The sequence below is a fragment of the Nilaparvata lugens genome, chromosome 5, assembly GCF_014356525.2.
Source record: "Nilaparvata lugens isolate BPH chromosome 5, ASM1435652v1, whole genome shotgun sequence".
NCBI lineage: Eukaryota > Metazoa > Arthropoda > Insecta > Hemiptera > Delphacidae > Nilaparvata > Nilaparvata lugens.
In genome coordinates, this window is record NC_052508.1 from 71,946,848 (window position 1) to 71,965,398 (window position 18,551).

At 31.3% G+C, this 18,551-nt stretch overlaps 2 protein-coding genes across 2 annotated transcripts in view; both read right to left on the bottom strand.

The window, feature by feature from the left end:
* Positions 1-11,575, bottom strand: part of LOC111058078 (neuronal acetylcholine receptor subunit alpha-5) — an 82,625-nt gene extending 71,050 nt beyond the window's left edge. Inside the window, exons 1-2 of the mRNA XM_039429234.1 lie at positions 11,448-11,575; positions 7,982-8,032 (exon numbers count right to left, since the gene is read on the bottom strand). Of these exons, the coding sequence (XP_039285168.1) occupies positions 7,982-8,032; positions 11,448-11,511 (115 nt within the window). The 5' untranslated portion in view covers positions 11,512-11,575. The remainder of the gene's footprint in view (positions 1-7,981; positions 8,033-11,447) is intronic.
* A 4,551-nt stretch (positions 11,576-16,126) lies between these two features.
* On the bottom strand, positions 16,127-18,331 carry LOC120351508 (BTB/POZ domain-containing protein 3-like). The gene has a single exon (XM_039429232.1). The coding sequence runs from the start codon at positions 18,074-18,076 to the stop codon at positions 16,751-16,753; it is 1,326 nt and encodes a 441-aa protein (XP_039285166.1). The 5' UTR covers positions 18,077-18,331; the 3' UTR covers positions 16,127-16,750.
* Positions 18,332-18,551: the final 220 nt, after the last annotated feature.

Sequence of the window (18,551 nt, forward strand, 5' to 3'; positions counted from 1 at the left end):
TGGGCTACTGATAAATACTCAGAATTCGTATTGAGGTAACAGATTAAAGATTCGGTTCAATTGATTCGACAGAGCTTTATTGAACTAACGATATCAAAACGTCATGTTTCACTGTAATCTATCTCTACAATAGCTCCCCCATAGTCGTGGGATTATAGAAATATACAGGCTACAATTTTCCAAGTATAAGTTGGGATAGTTGACTACATTTTTGTGGTCACAATTTAAATATCCTACAAGGGTGTGCTATCGAATTATGCGAAAATAACCTTATTGCAATTACTTTTACCCAGTATACAATTTCAAGATTAGATTTGCTTTAAGGAATTGATGGAATTAAAATCCTCAAGTACCCTTTTAATCGGTTATTAATAGTTCACATAATAAAACATGAAAAGAAATACTTGAGAGTTTTCATTTCATTCCAATAATTGCAGTATCCCTAAGGGGAGTGAATATTTGCTATAAGTTATGGCAGTGCGGAATCATGATGTGTGGAAAGAAAAAAAAGATTAAAATGCATACCTAGTTTTAGACAGGAAGTTGTAGGAAGTGCTACAGATATAAAACAGACAGTACATCTATAATAGAAACACATTCCTGAATTAAATTCCATACTCTATTATTGTTGGCAGTATAAATATTATATATATTTTCATATTTCAGAATTTCAGCTTCTACGTAATAAATCTGCTGCTGCACAATAATGATGTTGTGAAGTAATATTGAAATTATCAAATATATTATATTTATTATTTTATTCACACACAAATCTAATAAAATATGATTGGGAGAAGACAACAGGCATAGCCCAAAACTGTCTTCTCCCAAATTTTTACGAATAAAAGTCTTCAAAAAAGGAGGTTAGATTTCACTTTTCACTTCAAAAAGTCCAATTTACAATTCAAAACTAATAACTTAACTGAAAATTTTAATTTAGATATTTTAAAACTAATTAACAACAAAAAATATTCACTCAAATCTCTACAAATGGAAATTTTTGAGTAATTTTACCAAATTTTGAGAAGTTGATTTACACATGGCATTCAGTATTTATAAGTATTTCAGTCATTATTAGTAGTTAGTTATTTTCTTACACTTGCACAAGTTGTTTGTTTATTTTGTTATTTTCTTGTGGAAAATGAATATAGTATTATTATTTAGTACTAAGTATCTGAATTTATATAAATTCAATTGAGGTGATAATAAAATGTCCAAAAGGGCTCTAACAAGGGGTCTAAGTACACAGTAATTCAGTACCCAATAAGTACCTAATATATGCTGTCATACCGATACTCGAAAGAGCTTGCATAATATGAGTAATGTTATTCTTTGTGATATTGTAATATAGTTATTTGTGCAACTAGTGTGCAAAGTGACAGTTTGCTGCACCGAAAGAACGTTCACCGAAAGAAAGGAATTGATTGTTGAGTGCAGCAGAGGAACTTTGCGCACGTATTTCACATTAAGTTTTTCCTACAGTTACCATTGAATATGAAAAGTGGGTAATTATGGGTAAAATTGCCTGAAATGCATCAAATGTATATCTGTGTAATTTTATTATTAATAAATAAAATAGAATGTAGTATGTGTGTTTGAATGGCTGTGTGCTGTCAACTGCTGTCATCCACTGTTGTCCACCCCTTCAAGATTCTTATAACGTGCACCACCACACTACCACAGTTACCAACTTCATTTTGATTTTGCTGCACTGGTGCTCCATATAACCTACTAACTATTTTGCGTTGCCATGTTGCAAATCTGGAGTGCAGGAAAAATTTTTCCCGCACTAGAGCGGAAAAGTGATTCTTTGCGTTCTGTAATCAGTGCAGCAATGGCCACTTTTCAACGTAACTGTAGGAAAAATAAATAGTAAGATTAACTATATCATATTTAATTGAAGAGGAGAGGTGTCAACATGTTATTAGTCGTTGTCACAGTTTTCTCTGGAAATAAAATTCTCACCCAAAAGTGTGTAAAAACACAGGGGTCTAACATAATCCTATCAAGAATACAGAATTTAAATACATAGATACGTCGGCTAATAATAAGGCCAGTGCAAATTGAGGAAGGGTATCAGTATATGGATCTTGATAGAGTTCATAACAAATACGAAAAATAGAAGAGAAATTTATAAACTTTTCACTGTTAACACTATCCTATTTCTTAATATTAAATAGAGGATCACTTGTTAATTTTCTATGAACATACAATAAAGAGGAGAAATATACATTAACATCTCATAAAATCACTTCACTTTTATGGGCTACTTTATTGAAATTGATAAAAACATGTAGTAGGCCTACATGTTTCAAAGTTTTAAAATGTTTTTTTTAATGTTTTAAATAAAAAGGGTAGGTACTGCATGTTTTATTAATCAACCTCTCTCTATCCTATACTATTAAACGAGCAATTTCTGTTTATATTTTTAGATGTTTATATGTTTGTATTTCACCGGATCTCGAAAACGGCTCTAACGATTCTAACGAATTCAGAACATAGTAGGTTTATAATATAAAGATTCGATTGCACTAGGTCTCATCCCTGGGAAAATTCGCTGAAGGACATTAAAAGGATAATTATTATTCATCCTTGGAAAAACAGCTGATAATAATTATTTCGTTGTCTGTTGATGATGGAAGTGAGTGAGCGAGTTCATGTATGTGGGACTGTGTCAAAATTATGACTCAGCTGTTGAACTTTTGTAATCATTCAATCAGGTACTTAGTGCCGGTTGCAAAAAAGCCGGGCTATTTTCAATCCTGATTAATTCCAATAGATTCATCTTTAAGAAATGGTCTTCTCTGATTTGGTTCACGTGAAATTAATCAGGATTAAAATTTAAACGGCTTTTCTGCAGCCGAGCATTTGTGAAGGAAATTTTTGCATTCCTCTGGGAATTAAACTCAATTTACTGTGATAAGATAGAACATTTCTGTATGAACTATGTTTGTTATTATAATTTCTTTTTTCGTAATAAATTTTTTATGCTTTTGTACTCCAGAGCGAAGCTCGGTCCCCGATATTTAACTCTATAGCCAACCTTATACTTCACTTCTCAATCTTGATAGACATATCATTACTCTTTGAATACCGGTAAGTTACTTCTTGGATAAGTAGGTATTCTACTCCGAATATGAAATGTAGGGAATAAAAGAATGAATATTCAATGTAATATCAAAGTAGAGAGCTTTATTAAAGCTCTCATACTAAATGAGACTTACTTATGAGACATGATACATACTTGAGACATACTAACGAATGAGGTTGATTCTTCTTATCTCCTGGGAAGATTGGATTCGCCGTGCCCACTCTCAGGCGAAGATGGCATTCCCTATTCGCGGTACTGAGGCGTAGGACAGTTAATGAATATTTTTCCCCCCTCAACCACATGCCAAGATTGTTGAATGGACTTGGCTGTGGGGTGGACGTGTTTTCTGATGGCCCATTAAGTTTCAAGCGCACAATAACGATGCTTCTGAGAGAGAATCAGAATAACTGAATTTTTAATCAGCAGCCATAATTTTCGCTAATATTTCTATCATTGTTAAATATATCACTCTTTAAATATCAATTTTTCTTTATTTGCACATTCAAACTCATTTTATTCTTACTTTCCCCTTATTTTCAAAGTTTTTTGCTGGCAGTTATCATTATCACCTTCATCCTATCATTCATATGAGACTGCATGCTCTCTCATCATCTTTATTGATAGCACCTCTCCTTCATCACTTCATATATTCATTTTCACCATCAACTCTATTAAGGAATGTTTAAGAAGTAGTTTTCTAAGTATTATTTTCTTTCTTTTCAAACGTTAGTTTTAGTATCTTTTTTTTGTTTTGATTGAATTGTATACTGTACTTATTGTTGTGTTAAGGAAACATATTTGGGTCGTTGCCTGTTGTTTCCGATGTGATATTGTGAATAAATAAATAAATAAATATTTCAGTCTTCAATATGAGATGAAGTTCTCAATAGCAATAATCTTTGATTTTATTCTGTGTACATAGTATAATGTTTGTCATAAAATTTAATCAATCAAAAGAAAACACTTTTATTTGAAAGCGATTTCGGTACGGTACTCTCCCGTTTTCCTATTTAGGTACAAATGTTGGTATATAATTGAACAGTTTCTGTGAGGAAGACTCTAAACAGCGGATATTAAGTAATTTAGTATCAGATTGGAGCTGGCTCCGGAACGGCCGTAGTAAATCTAATATGAGCATTCATATTTTCATCCTCTGAAGTGGCTTTGTAAAGCTGTCATTGAAAAAAATAATCAAATTATTCTTTCCACTTTCAACACAAGTGAAATGCGGCATTATTGAATCAATAATAATATACAGAATTAAAAAAAAAATGATTGTTTATGAAGAGGTATTGTGGTATTTCTCCATAATGAAAAATGAGACATCTATGTCTAATTTTTTCAATAATACAGAATTATTGGCGCAGGACCAACAGGCACAGCCCAAAACTTTACCTCACCCGAGTTTTGATTCATATACTAGCCCAGAAAGAACGTTATTAAATTTGTATCCAATCTAGTTGATTTAGATAAGAATGTTATATGCTCCCTAGGAAAGTGGAGGTATATCTACAATGTTATGGTTTCTAACGTCAAGTACAAAACTGGAAAGTTTAATAATATAAACTCCACATCGCTATAATGTAGCTATAATAGAATTATTTTATCAACTAACTTAAAATATGTAGCCTACGTTGCATATGAAAGGTTTTAAACCATATAGGGAAAAGATAGCATTGGAAAGTTATCATATGATATCTTATATGCTATATGGTTCTTATACTTTCATGGTATGCTTATTTTCTCTATGGTTAAGTATAGTTGAGCGAGAGAAATATTATACAGTATAAGTTACCGTACTTCAAGCAATCAATCTTCATCTAAATTAGCAATATTCATGTACGGTACATACTTTGTTATAGACTGATGTACCGGTATAGATAGGTAATAATTGTATATGTTTTTGATTTTACTTAGACTTTCTTCATTTTTCCCCGCGTAAATCGGTTTTATTGAATTAATATTATTTTCCTTCAGTATTTCCTTGTAGTATTTTAAACAATTTGTACTAAATTTAACTTTGCCTTTATTTGTTACTTTACTGATGCTCAATTTGACTGTTTTTAGGCTCAATTGTTATAAATTTAACTGGTGACAGAGGTTTATTTATTTATTCATTGTTTTTATTTATTCTTTTTATGTTTTATATTATTGTATAGATGTTTAGGTACCGTACTTCAGGAAATTATATTTTATTTGTTTTTTCAGGTTTTATTATTATTTCTTTTTTGTTTTTTACTATTGCTCTGTTTGTGTGAAATTGACAAAGACTTATTCTTTCTTTTTAGTTATCAAAATCAAGTGACTGTCTCATATTCATATTATTATGTATAATAACAATAGTGTAGAGCTTCAACCACAGCTGTTAAGCTACTGGAGCTCTTTTCTTTTTTTTCTATCATGATACTGTTTCTTTATAATAATTGCATTGTAAAAATATTTGTAAAACATGTCAGTGTTGTGAATAAATTTCTATTTCAATTTCAATTATAACTATTTATTTGGTAATAATTATTTTGAAAGGTTTTTGAGATATTATGCAGAGGTTGAGATTTTTTCTCCCACAGTCCAAATTTATTACAGTTAATTAATCACTCACTTCTCATAATAATTATTATTGAATTAATATTTTATCATACTTGATACTTCTTTACTAACACACTTCATACTCACAACATTAATGAGCATTAATGATCGATGATAATAAGTTGTCATAGTACTATTATTACTATAATAATCAAACAAATATTTAGAGAATGATTAACGTGGATCTGAAACTGTTATGATAACAACAAAAGTCCAGAAAAATCACGCTTGTGATTGTAGTGGACGAATTGGATTATTGAATAAACGATTGTTTGATATGCAGTTCCATTGTTGTGTGTACTTATTATCTATGTCTATAATAATTTTATTTTTATTGAAGATTAATAATATTTTAAATCGTATTGAGTTGAACAGACAGTTTTACACATCAAGTGCATTGATAAGAAATTTATTTATTTATTTATTAGTTTATTTGTTTGATATGCAGTTCCATTAATGTGTGGATTATTGTCTAAGTTATGTCTATAATAATTTTATTTTTATTGAAGATTAATATACTTTGAAACGTATTGAGTTGAACAGACAGTTTTACACATCAAGTGCATTGATAAGAAATTTATTTATTTATTCAATCATTCAGAATTACACAAATTACAGAAAAGTACCACAGGCTTATAAGCCCAAAACGGTTCCAATTCTAGTTTATACAATAGTCCAAAATATAGCTAGGTTATGTGTCACTTAACATTCATTAATTACACACTCAATTTACAATTCAAAACACACAAAAATCATGTTTCTATTTAAAAAATATACTTCTAAACTAAATAAAAACAATATAAAATGTATTGTATATTGTTACTAGCTCAATACAGTCTCAATTCCCTTTGTCAAACATTGATAAGAGTAAAGCGAGAATAAGCATATTATGAGCAAAAACATTATTTAGTGGTGCACGGTACATTGCTTAAGAAAACAAATATATAAAAGCTATCATACTTTTCAAAGACTCAAAGCTTCTTTCGTTTTAAGGCGTGCAAAGGCTAAAAATAAACTTTCTACTGGTGATATTTTTCAAAGTTTTTTGATTTGTATATCATCAAGCTATCAAAATAAAAAGTTTTCTCAGGAAAACATATTTTTTCGATCATCACCGTACTTTTTGAGATATGAGCGCCTAAAGTTTAAAGTTTTGGGACAGAACATTTCAAATTCGGTAAGAGATAAATCCAAGAGATTTAGAAGATGATATCATCAAGCTATCAAAATGAAAAAGTTTTCTCAGGAAAACATATTTTTTCGATCATCACCGTACTTTTTGAGATATGAGCGCCTAAAGTTTAAAGTTTTGGGACAGAACATTTCAAATTCGGTAGGAGATAAATCCAAGAGATTTAGAGGATGAATTCTTCATGGTAATTTTGATTAAATAAAACAAAGATTTTCTGAAGATATCAATTTTTGAGAAAGTTATTCAATTTACTAAAAATGTCCAAAAATAACTTTCAGTTGAGTTATTTTTGGGTAATTGAATAACTTTCTTAAAAATTGATACTTTCAAAAGATTTTTCTTTTATTCAATCAACAATACCGTGAAGAATTTATCCTCTGAATCTCATGGATTGAACTCTTACTGAATTTGAAATTTTCTGTCCCAAAGTAACGGTATCTCAGGAGAAAATTTCTTTCCCGATCATTACTTTTTGAGATATGATGGCCTAAAGTTGAAATTTTCTGTCCCAAAAATTTCAACTTTAGGCGCTTATATCTCAAAAAGTACCTGATGATCGGGAAAGAAATGTTTTCCTGAGATAACTTTTCCATTTTTATAACTTGATGATATTCATATCGGAAAACTTTGAAAAATATCACCAGTAGAAAGTTTATTTCTAGCCTTTGCACAGCCTTAACCAGTGTTTCACCCTCAGATTGGTTTGATCTTATTTAATTCTTGAATAGAATCAAGAAAACCATGATATCTTTCTAATTCAATTTGTCGTACAATATAACAAATATTTTGTGTGCATGTAACTTATTTGTTTATTCAGTTATGAATAATAATTATACTTATATGTGAAAAGGCAATTTAAGACAACAAATAATATAGTGACTCGAAGCTTCTTTCTTTTTAACCAGATTCACCCGTAGATTGGTTTGATCTTATTTCATTCTTAAATTAATAGAATCAAGAAAACCATGATATATTTCTAATTCAATTTGTCGTACTGAATATAACAAATTTTTTGTGCATTTAACTTATTTATTTATTCAGTTATGAATGATAATTATGCTTATATGTGAGAAGGCACGCAGGGCTTATGCCCAAAACTGCGAATAACTTACTTGACAAAGGCCCTTGGCGATGAACCAGCCAGTGAGGGTCATCGTCAAATCCTGGAACATCACCAATTAATCAATTCTAGAGATTTTATTTAAGGAGGTCCATTTTAAATTAGTTTATCTCAATATTATTACTACACCTTTTCCAATTTTATTTGAGAAAGTATCAAATTAATTTGAGAAAGTATCAATTGTATTTGAGGAGTCATCACATGTAATTGAGATAATGTCAGATGTAGAGGTAGATGAGATGAGAGGTAGATGTGCAGATGTGTATACAGGTAGATGTGTTAGATGAGAGGTAGATGAGATGAGAGGTAGATGTGCAGATGTGTATACAGGTAGATGTGTTGGATGAGAGGTAGTCAATTATATTTGGGAAGTCATCACATGTAATTGAGAATAGTGAATTGTATTTGAGAAATCGTCAAATGTAAATGAGAAGATATCGATTGAAAATGAGACGAATATTTTCCAATTGACATATCGTGATTCTTCTGTAGCCTACTGTGCAGGTTTGATTTGAGCAGGGAAGGATACTGTACTACGTACACAGTATTCCAATATTACTATCATAGGCTTTGCATGGGGGAAAATTAATATTTTCAATGGTGAAAGTATTTCCCCTGTACTGTTTACGAATGATTAATGAGGATCATTTCTATGTATGTATTGGCAACGCGACTTTTGTCTCTAAACTTTTGTGAAGCATTGCATTACTTGCAATTCTCTATGTTTACGGCGCATTGAACTATTGATTATCATCAATCAATTGAATCTCTTGATCAAACAATTCGGCAATTTCTTCAATGGATTTTGGGGCTTAAAGATAATGTTTTATTCGAAAAATAAAAGTTTTATTGGAATATTAAATATATTTTCATATTATTTTATATGAGTACAGTTATGAAAAATATAAGTACTGGAAGTAGTACACTGGTTTTTTAAAATCATTTCCCATTTACAACTGACAACTTCTCGATTTCAAATCGATGTTCTCAAATTGAAATGATACTTTCTCAAATAAAATTCACTATTCCTAATTACAAGTGATGACTTCTCAAATACAATTGACTATTTTCATTTACATCTGACGTTTTCTCAAATACAAATGACTATTCTCAATTACAATTGATACGGTAGGTACTTTCTCAAATACAGTTGGAAAAGGTGTAGTCTACAAGCATCCTACTAAGACTGCGCAACAGGTTTTTGAAACTTGTCCAAAATTCTCTATGATATGAGCGCATATAAGGTTGAAATATGGTTGGGACAAATCATTTCAGAATTATAGTCCGTACAAATTTACTTCAGACTTGGAGGAATATGCAGCGCAGAGAAATGGAGGGAGATCAGCCAATTACAGTGATCAATAGAGTCTAATAGAAAGTAGAAGCGCGGCGCCAATTTGTCAGTCGTCTGACTGCTTTCAGACAGGAAACTTGGCATGTGTAGCATGAGCACATGAACAGTCACTAGAAGTTGGTGATCGCTGGCCGCTTCAAAACGGCAACATCGCGCCTCTGTATCCCTCCCGCTGTATGCTTTCTCTGCTGCGCATGTCCATCCCAAGTCAGAAGTAATTTTGTACAGAGTATAATTGCAGATGAATTCATGACATTTTGAGGATATTGTTTATCAATCTTCAAGGTATTGTTTATCAAATGAAAAAAAATCCTCAAAATGTATAGCAATATGAATTCAACTTCTATCATTTTAACAAGTACCACTTGTATATTAATTTGAGAATTGTTATCTGTATTCATGCATAACAGAATTCGTGAATTCTAGCAGTGCAGTTTTTGTAACAAAATGTAGGCTCCGGTAGGCAATGTTCCGGGGTAAAGGGTGGGAGGCTGACTTGAAGGAAATTTAGAAAGAGTCCGCCTCCGGAGAAACGTTTTAGATTCAGTCTCGAAAAAATTGTGTTTTCGGAGTAAGGAAAAATTTAAAGGGTTGAAAATTCGAAAGAAAAGTATCAACGTTTTTGTATTTTTGTCCCGAGAGGTGGGCTACCGGTGCAGTGTCACAAAAACAGCACTAAATAGGTCAATTTAATGATTAAGATGGATAAATTTATTAGTTATCAAGTTGTAGTTAATGCGATGGTCCAAGTTGACGAACTAGTTGAAATGAAATTTAGTGCATGGTATAGTTATTAGGTTCAAGTATAATTGAGTGAGTGATGATTGAAGTTCATGAACAGGTTGATCTGTTAACGGTCAGTTGATAAACAAGTTGATCAGGATAATTATGGTTGGAGTTGATGAAAACGTTAATGGATATTCTGTACTGAAATTTAGTGCTAGTTATTAGATGCAAGTACCTAATTAAATTAATGGCTAATGATCCAAGAGAGAATAGCTGCTGGAAGACGAAAGACAATGAATGAAGTACAGTAAAGAGAATGGCTCAGGATCGTATAAAGTTTAGAGAATGGTTGAAGGAACCCGACGCTTTACGGCAAAAGGGTATGTAAAAGAAAAAGAAGAAAAAGGGTATGCAAAAGAAAAATAAGAAAAGGGTATGCAAAAGAAGAAGAAGATCAATGCTCCAAGTTGATTAATTATTGAGGCTGCGCAACAGGCTGAAAAAAACTTCTTACTGTTACGGTTATATTTTTCAAAGTTTTCCGATTTATATAGACTAACAAAATAGTGTTCTCAGGAAATTAATCTCTAACCGAATTTGAAATGATATGTTTCAAAAATTTAAACTTTGGACGTTGATGCCACAAAAAGTACCCGTGATGATCGTAAAAAACATTTCCTGAGAAACTTGATAGTATATACAAATCGAAATACTTTAAAAATTGACTCCAGTGAAACGTATTTTTACTTTTTGTGTAGTTGAGAAGTTGATATTGTGGTAATAATTCATATTGAATGAAAAAGACTAAGAAATTGTCGAAAACCACAGATTTGATTTAAACTCAGTTTATCAGAGATTGACAATGGTGTAATAACCGAAACCGGGTTTTCTAAGTATCAATAAATCTGTGGTTTTTGACAATTTCTTAGTCTTTTTCATTCAATATGAATAATTATCACCATATCAAATTCTCAACTACACAAAAAGTAAAAATACGTTTCACTGAAGTTTTCAAAGTATTTCGATTTGTATTTACTATCAAGTTATCATTCAAACGTATTTTTAGCAATGTGCTTTTCCATCACGAACTGCTTCTTATTAAATCACTTTCTGCTATTAAAAAGAACGACTAGAAGTAAGATATTTTACAATAAATGAATTAATCACTCACTGTGACAACGAGATCTTTCGGCAGGTCCACAGTTCATTTATTATAAAAAGTCCTACTGCTAGTCGTTTTTTTTAATAGCAAGTGTTTTTTTAGCCTTTTGCACAGCCTTAATCAGACAATGAACAGGTTAATGAGTTGATAGTTGAAGTTGACGAATAGGTTAATAAGTTGACGAATATTGTAAACTAGAATGATATATGTTCTTACCGTGAACGGGAGTTGAGAAGACAGCAAGGGCTGCTATTACAGATGATAGCATCAGAGAACGCATCACAGTTGGGAATGGACCAAAAACAGAGCAGTCGAGAGATCAGTCAAGGGCCTTCAATCTTATCACTGGCTACGCCGAGTCGAGAAGCGTGATTGACATGAAGAGGATGAGGAGAAGGAGGGAGAAGATGTGGAGGAGGATGAGAAGGAGGTGGGGTAGGATGAGGAGGAGGTAGGGAAGGATGAGGAGGAGGAAGAGGGGAGAGGCTAATCTGGAGAGCGTGGCTAGACTTCCATCAAATATTATACAAACATCCGATTGCTGCAGGAGCTGTCATTCAAAACAATTTGTTCGGCAGCGAAGATGTTTCAGAGCGCACATTTTGCGGACAACTCAGTTTTCGAAATGTTAAGGCTGTGCAAAGGCTAAAAATAAACTTTCTACTCGTGATATTTTTCAAAGTTTTCGATTTGTATATCATCAAGCTATTAAAATGAAAAAGTTTTCTCAGGAAAACATTTTTTTTCTGATCATTACTTTTTGAGATATGAGCGACTAAAGTTTAAATTTTTGGGACAGAAAATTTCAAATTCGGTAAGAGATAAAGCCTTGAGATTTAGAGGATAGATTCTTCATTGTATTGTTGATCTAGTAAAACAAGAATTTTCTGAAAATATCAATTTTTGAGAAAGTTATTCAATTTGCCAAAAATAACTCAACTAAATTTTATTTTTGGTCATTTTTAGTAAATTGAACAACTCTCAAATATTAATATTTCCAGAGAATTTTTGTTTTATTAGATCAACAATTCAGAACTTAAGGCTGTGCAAAGGCTAAAAATTAACTTTCTACTGGTGATATTTTTCAATTTTTTTCGATTTGTTATATCATCAAGCTATCAAAATGAAAAAGTTTTCTCAGGAAAACATTTTTTTTCTGATCATTACTTTTTGAGATATGAGCGCCTAAAGTCAAATTCGGTAAGAGATAAAGCCTTGAGATTTAGAGGATAGATTCTTCATGGTATTGTTGATCTAGTAAAACAAGAATTTTCTGAAAATATCAATTTTTGAGAAAGTTATTCAATTTACCAAAAATAACTCAACTAAAAGTTATTTTTAGTAACTTGAATAACTATCTTGAAAATTGATATTTAAAAAAAAAATTACCAGATCAACAATACCATGAAGAATTTATCCTCTAAATCTCATGGATTTATCTCTTACCGAATTTGAAATGTTCTGTCCCAAAAATTCAAACTTTAGGCGCTCATCATATCTCAAAAATTAATGATCAGAAAAAAATGTTTTCCTGAGAAAACTTTTTCATTTTGATAGATTGATGATATACAAATCGAAAAACTTTGAAAAATATCACGAGTGGAAAGTTTCTTTTTAGCCTTTGCACAGCCTCAATTCGAAACTGCTAGGTATCGCAAAATAGATAACTAACTTTCTCTGCTTCTATGTCTTACTTATTTGTGTAGAGTACGAACGTAATTCTCTGCTTTGTTCTACTGTATACTAATGAAATGAGTATACTGTTTTCTAATGAAAAGGTGGGAAGGTGCTGTACTGGAATGTACCTGAGGGTAGCAATGTATAATGAGTCACGAGATACGAGTCTGATTTATATTTATTTCTGGATTTAAAATATCGTTTACATGGTGCATAATGATAAAATCAGTCATAGAAAGGAAAGAATTTTCAACAGACTTTCGCCTTTATTTATAAAAATGTAATCATGAATACTAATGAATAAAATATTATCAGCAAACATATCTGGCGAAAAAAGGCAGGCAAACTTCTCTCCATATTACTTATGGAATTATTTGATGCAAATCGTAATTAACAGTTGCAGAAGTTTCTAAAATTATTATTATTATTTGAAATGGGAAAAACACTGGCTGTCAATCAAGATGAATATTTACATGGCAAGTTAAGTCAATATCAGTTCTAGATTCTCATACAAAATTGACAGTGAGAGAATTGTGTTCCATAAATTGTGACCATCTTTGACCTTTTTAAAAGAAGGTTGTTCTTCAATCATTATTGATTGAACAGGTGTGCTTTTTGCTTTTGAAGAAATTCCAAGGGGAATATTTTCCGTTGGCTAACAGTTGTTTTGTTTGAATCATTGACTAGATTAAAGTAGGCTAGTTGTCTAGAATCAGATCTCAATGTGCTGTAATATCGATTAGTGTTGACGGCGCGGCTGAACTCACAAATAACTTTTGATTCGCCCAGAAGTATCATTTGTTTCAACCAACATGGTCATTGGGTCACTAGTGAGAGATTAGGAACTCCTTACCTGAGGGGATCTACTTTCTTCCTGAGGTATATAATAAAATAGAGTAAAGTAGGCCTAACCTTGAGCAGAATTTATTTATTTATTTTATTCACAATCACAAATCATAATTAAAATATGATTGGAAGAAGACAATAGGCATAGCCCAAAACTGTCTTCTCCCAGATTATAATAGACACTATACTTTGATTTATGAAAGAAGGTTATTTATTTTTCTGATTTTTGTCTTGTAGTAACTTATTAAGATACTGGAATAATTATGTTATAATAATTTCAGTAGCCTAAAGCTTCGTTTACACCAAAGTTATTAACAAAATGTTAATAACTTATTCCTTAATGACTTAATGCTTTTTTGAATCAGCTGTAGCTGAAAAAATAATAACATTAGAAGTTAGTGCTATCTTCCAGTCGAAAGAGCATCAAAAACTATGTATATTAGTGCAATAACCCACTACCTCCGTAAACACAGAGGTAGGTATGTTCACGGAGGTAGTGAATAACCTCGTTTGCCTATTTACTTAGTGACTTCTGCTTGTAAGCTGACGTTATATAGGTTCTATTAGATTGAACATAACTTATCATACACATGATGAACATATGTGTTTGTGAAGTTTCGTTCAATCTAATAGAATCTTTAACTGGGTTTACACCAAAGTTATTAACACAATGTTAATAACTTAATCCTTATAGATTATATTAGATTGAACATAACTTATCATACACATGATGATCATATGTGTTTGACAAGTTGCGTTCAATCTAATAGAATCTATAAGTATTAAGCTATTAACATTATTTTTGTTGATAACTTTGGTGTAAACGCGGCTTTAAGGATTAAGTTATTGACATTAAAGGGGATCTACTTTCTTCCTGAGGTACCTATATAATAAAATAGAGTAAAGTAGGCCTAACCTTGAGCAAAATTTATAATAGACAATATACTTTGATTTATGAAAGAAGGTTATTTATTTTTCTGATTTTTGTCTTGTATTAACTTATTAAGTTACTTGATACTGGAATAATTATGATATAATAATTTTAGTAGCCTAAAGCTATACGTTTACACCAGAGTGATAACACGAGTTATTAACTTGACTGAATCGTCAAAAATTTCTCTTTAGAAGAAAAGTAAATAACTCGTTTTTAACAGAAAACTCCTTGTTATTAAATAAAATGTTATTAACATATAATTATGTTAATGACGTTTGTTGTTAACATCAGTTAATAACAACAATTTTTTAGACTTTTTTTATTAACTCCGGTGTAAACACAGTTTTAAAATGGAAAGTGAGTATATTTTACTTGGGTTATAGGATAAAACTGGATTATTGTTTTGAACTGCACCCTTATCAAGTCTCGTTTGTTTTAAGCCTAATATGTGATTCATTTTGAGATTGAACATCCAGGGTCCTGTTGCATGTACAAGCAAATATTTTTGAAATACGGTAAGTCAAAAGTAAGTTTGTATGGACTCAGTATATAATGTAATCAATCGATATAATGTTTATATAATTATTATTATTTCTAGTGCTTTCGCCATAGTTTCCTATCGTCAGTTATTAGTTAAGTATGGTAGTGGGCCTGATTATTACTAAACGAAAATCCAAATTAAATGCTGTAAATCACCTCAAAGTGTGATCCGTGGTTTAGTGGAGAGAGTGCTTACTTAGCAGCATATAGAGATCCTGGGTTCAAACCCTCTCATTACCAAAAGTTGTTTAACCAGATCACTCCCGTGTTATCGGATGGGCACGTTTAACTGTCGGTCCCGGCTGAAGTATGACAGTCGTAAGGCCAATTGACGGCTTAAATTATATATATTCCGGCGGTGGGACCATCCCGCAAGGGAGTCCCCACCAACAAAAGCTATACGAATTTACTTTAATTTTTTACCTCAAAGACTTCTGCAAACCTACTGCAAATATTATATATATATATATATATAATATATGTAGTATATATATATATATATACTTTAATTTTTTACCTCAAAGACTATATATATAATATTTGCAGTAGGTTTGCAGAAGTCTTTGAGGTAAAAAATTAAAGTATATATATATATATATATATATACTGCTGATTCACAGTAGCATTTAATTTGGATTTTCGTTTCATAATATTATTAATTCATTAACATTTTAACAATTGCAATCTCTCAGTATATAATTTCCATCTGTTTAGCATAGGTAGTTTTCTTTATTTAATATTTTCTCATTTTTATGTCACATTTTTATAAGTTTGTCATGTTTTTTTATAAGTGTATAGTCTATGTTTTTATAAACAGACTCAGTAGTATCATAGAGAAACTTACGCTATTGTTTCTCTATGGTAGTATTCTGGTGTTGAAATATAAAGTAGTGCAATATTACCAAAATTCAGTTTATTTCATTATCATAAAACAACCATATTATTCCTAAAATACTTTCAAACTTTTTCGTGTGAGCATTACAAAGGCATTTCAATCAAAGCAATCAAAAAGTGGTGAATAAACGGTATAATAGGTTTTTGTATAGTTAGATATATCTAATATTTATATATCTTTCTTTATTCATAGATGAAAGAGATACTGTTGAATTCACTTGTTTACAAAGTAAAGTCTATTACTGTAATATTTCTTCATATTGATTTCAGTTACCATGGTTCTGTGACATAACATAATTTGGCACATCGCTCACTGTGTCACATTCGTCATAACAGGTGGTTGGTTTATTTTTATTATTGACATAACTTTATTATTGATAAGTCATATTACATAACTGAGTAGACGAGTACAGTCTGAATAAAGAATTTTACATCAATATAATATGTATTTCAGAACTAAGACTTAGACAATATAGTTATATGTACCGTACCCACTAATGTCATGAATAGGCCTATCCTGCTATATATTGTAATTACGGGTAGGTAGTTCATATTATATCATTGACACACTGATCGGGGTAAGTGAACAAATAAAATGAATAATAATTTTAACAGTTAAAATTACCAGTTACTCATCTTTTTGTAACTCGGAAATTTCCAATTCAAAAATATTTTCTCTTAATAGGAATTTAAGATAAATACATAAAGACATATTTTCTTCACTATTTCTAATTCTTAAAATAGTATCAATCATTTTCATATCCGAAGTTTCCTCTTCGGAATCGTTCAACTTCTCAATCGAGCATAAACTGAAATTGTGATTTTTCATGACACTGGCTACTATTTCGTCTGGTTCACCCAATGATTTAATTGTTTTTTCTGATAACTCCACACGCGTCGTATGGATACATTTGCCGTTTTTTGCAAGCCTTTCTAATTTGAAGATATTATTTGACACTTTTGTCCATTTGAAGATATTATTTGACACTTTTGTCCATTTCTGGCATTGTTCTTCTTCTTCGTCGTCGTCGTCGTCTTCTTCTTCTTCTTCTTCTCCTTCTTCTTCTTCTTCTTCTTCTTCACCTTCTTCTTTTTCTTCTTCTTTATCTTCTATTTCAGCTTCTACTCCTCCTTCTCCTTCTCTGAAAATTCGGGGCACAGCTACGGGAGCAGTCATCTGTGGTGATTTATTCTCAAAACCCAATAAATTGTATAAAATCGGAATTTTTTCTTCTGCAGTTAGCAGATCAGACTCGGACAGTCCTTCTTGAAATTGATCTTTATCAAATGTCGAAAAACGTATGTGCCTTTTGATGCAATTGAAATATTCTGCCTGCAAATCTATTTTTCGCCGATTAGCCTCTGCAAGAGCCCATTTTTCCGTATACTTGAACAACTCCAGTTCAGAGTCCAAACTCAATGAGTCCAGTTTCAAAATTGTTTCTAGTGTATGAATATCAGTTGACAGAAACTTTTCACTCTGCATTACTTCTCTAGTTTTGTTCTGAAAGACCGTCAAACAATGTTTTTCAATGTCTGGTATGTTATTCTGGTGTGAAAACTCATAAACGTCCAACACTTCAGAAACAGATATATTGTCTTCGATGTATTGAACACATTTTGACATAAGATCAGGAATTACATATTTCCAAGAGACCAGATATACTGAACACGCTTGTAGACCTGAGGAGAAATTTACACTATCTGTATAGATAAATTGTTTCATACCTTGAAAGACATCAGGTTGAACGTCCTTTACCTCGAAAGTTGAAGCATTGTGGAGTCCATCATACAGCATAGCTCGAAAAACAGGACTAGAGATGCCAAACAACAGTTTATGTCCTTTGATTCTACACTTTTGTTCACCAACCAAGAATTCACAATCACTTAAATCGTCGTTATTGAGGCAAAGTTCAAACTTGCTCTTCAAGGATTCTGGAGTGGAACTCGTCATGTCTGTTTGATTGTTTGTTTAACACTCGGTTGATTTACAAATAATATGAGAATTGTTGCAAGAATGTTGTTTATAGGTACTTGGTGCACGATTTTATATTGAAGTCAACTTCATTCATAAAACTACACACGAAAATGATTCAAACTATTCGATCAAAGAAACTATGGAACACTATTGACAAGCACTATGGATTGTGAAATGCAATTCAACTGCTAGTATAATAAAGTTAATGAGAACCGATTTATCTCTGAAAGCTTTTATCTGTATTGCACAGTTCTGAGTTACCGTACAGTAGTAGATTTCAGATAAGATGATTTCTTTACCAACAATAAATTTCTTGTGAAATTTGTCGTGTTTTGTAGAAACAAGCAATATTTTATTTTATTTATTTATTATTTTACAAAGGCGACTTTCCATAAGTATTTTAAGCCTAGGTGATGATGATGATTAATGATTTACTTATGGTTTAATATAA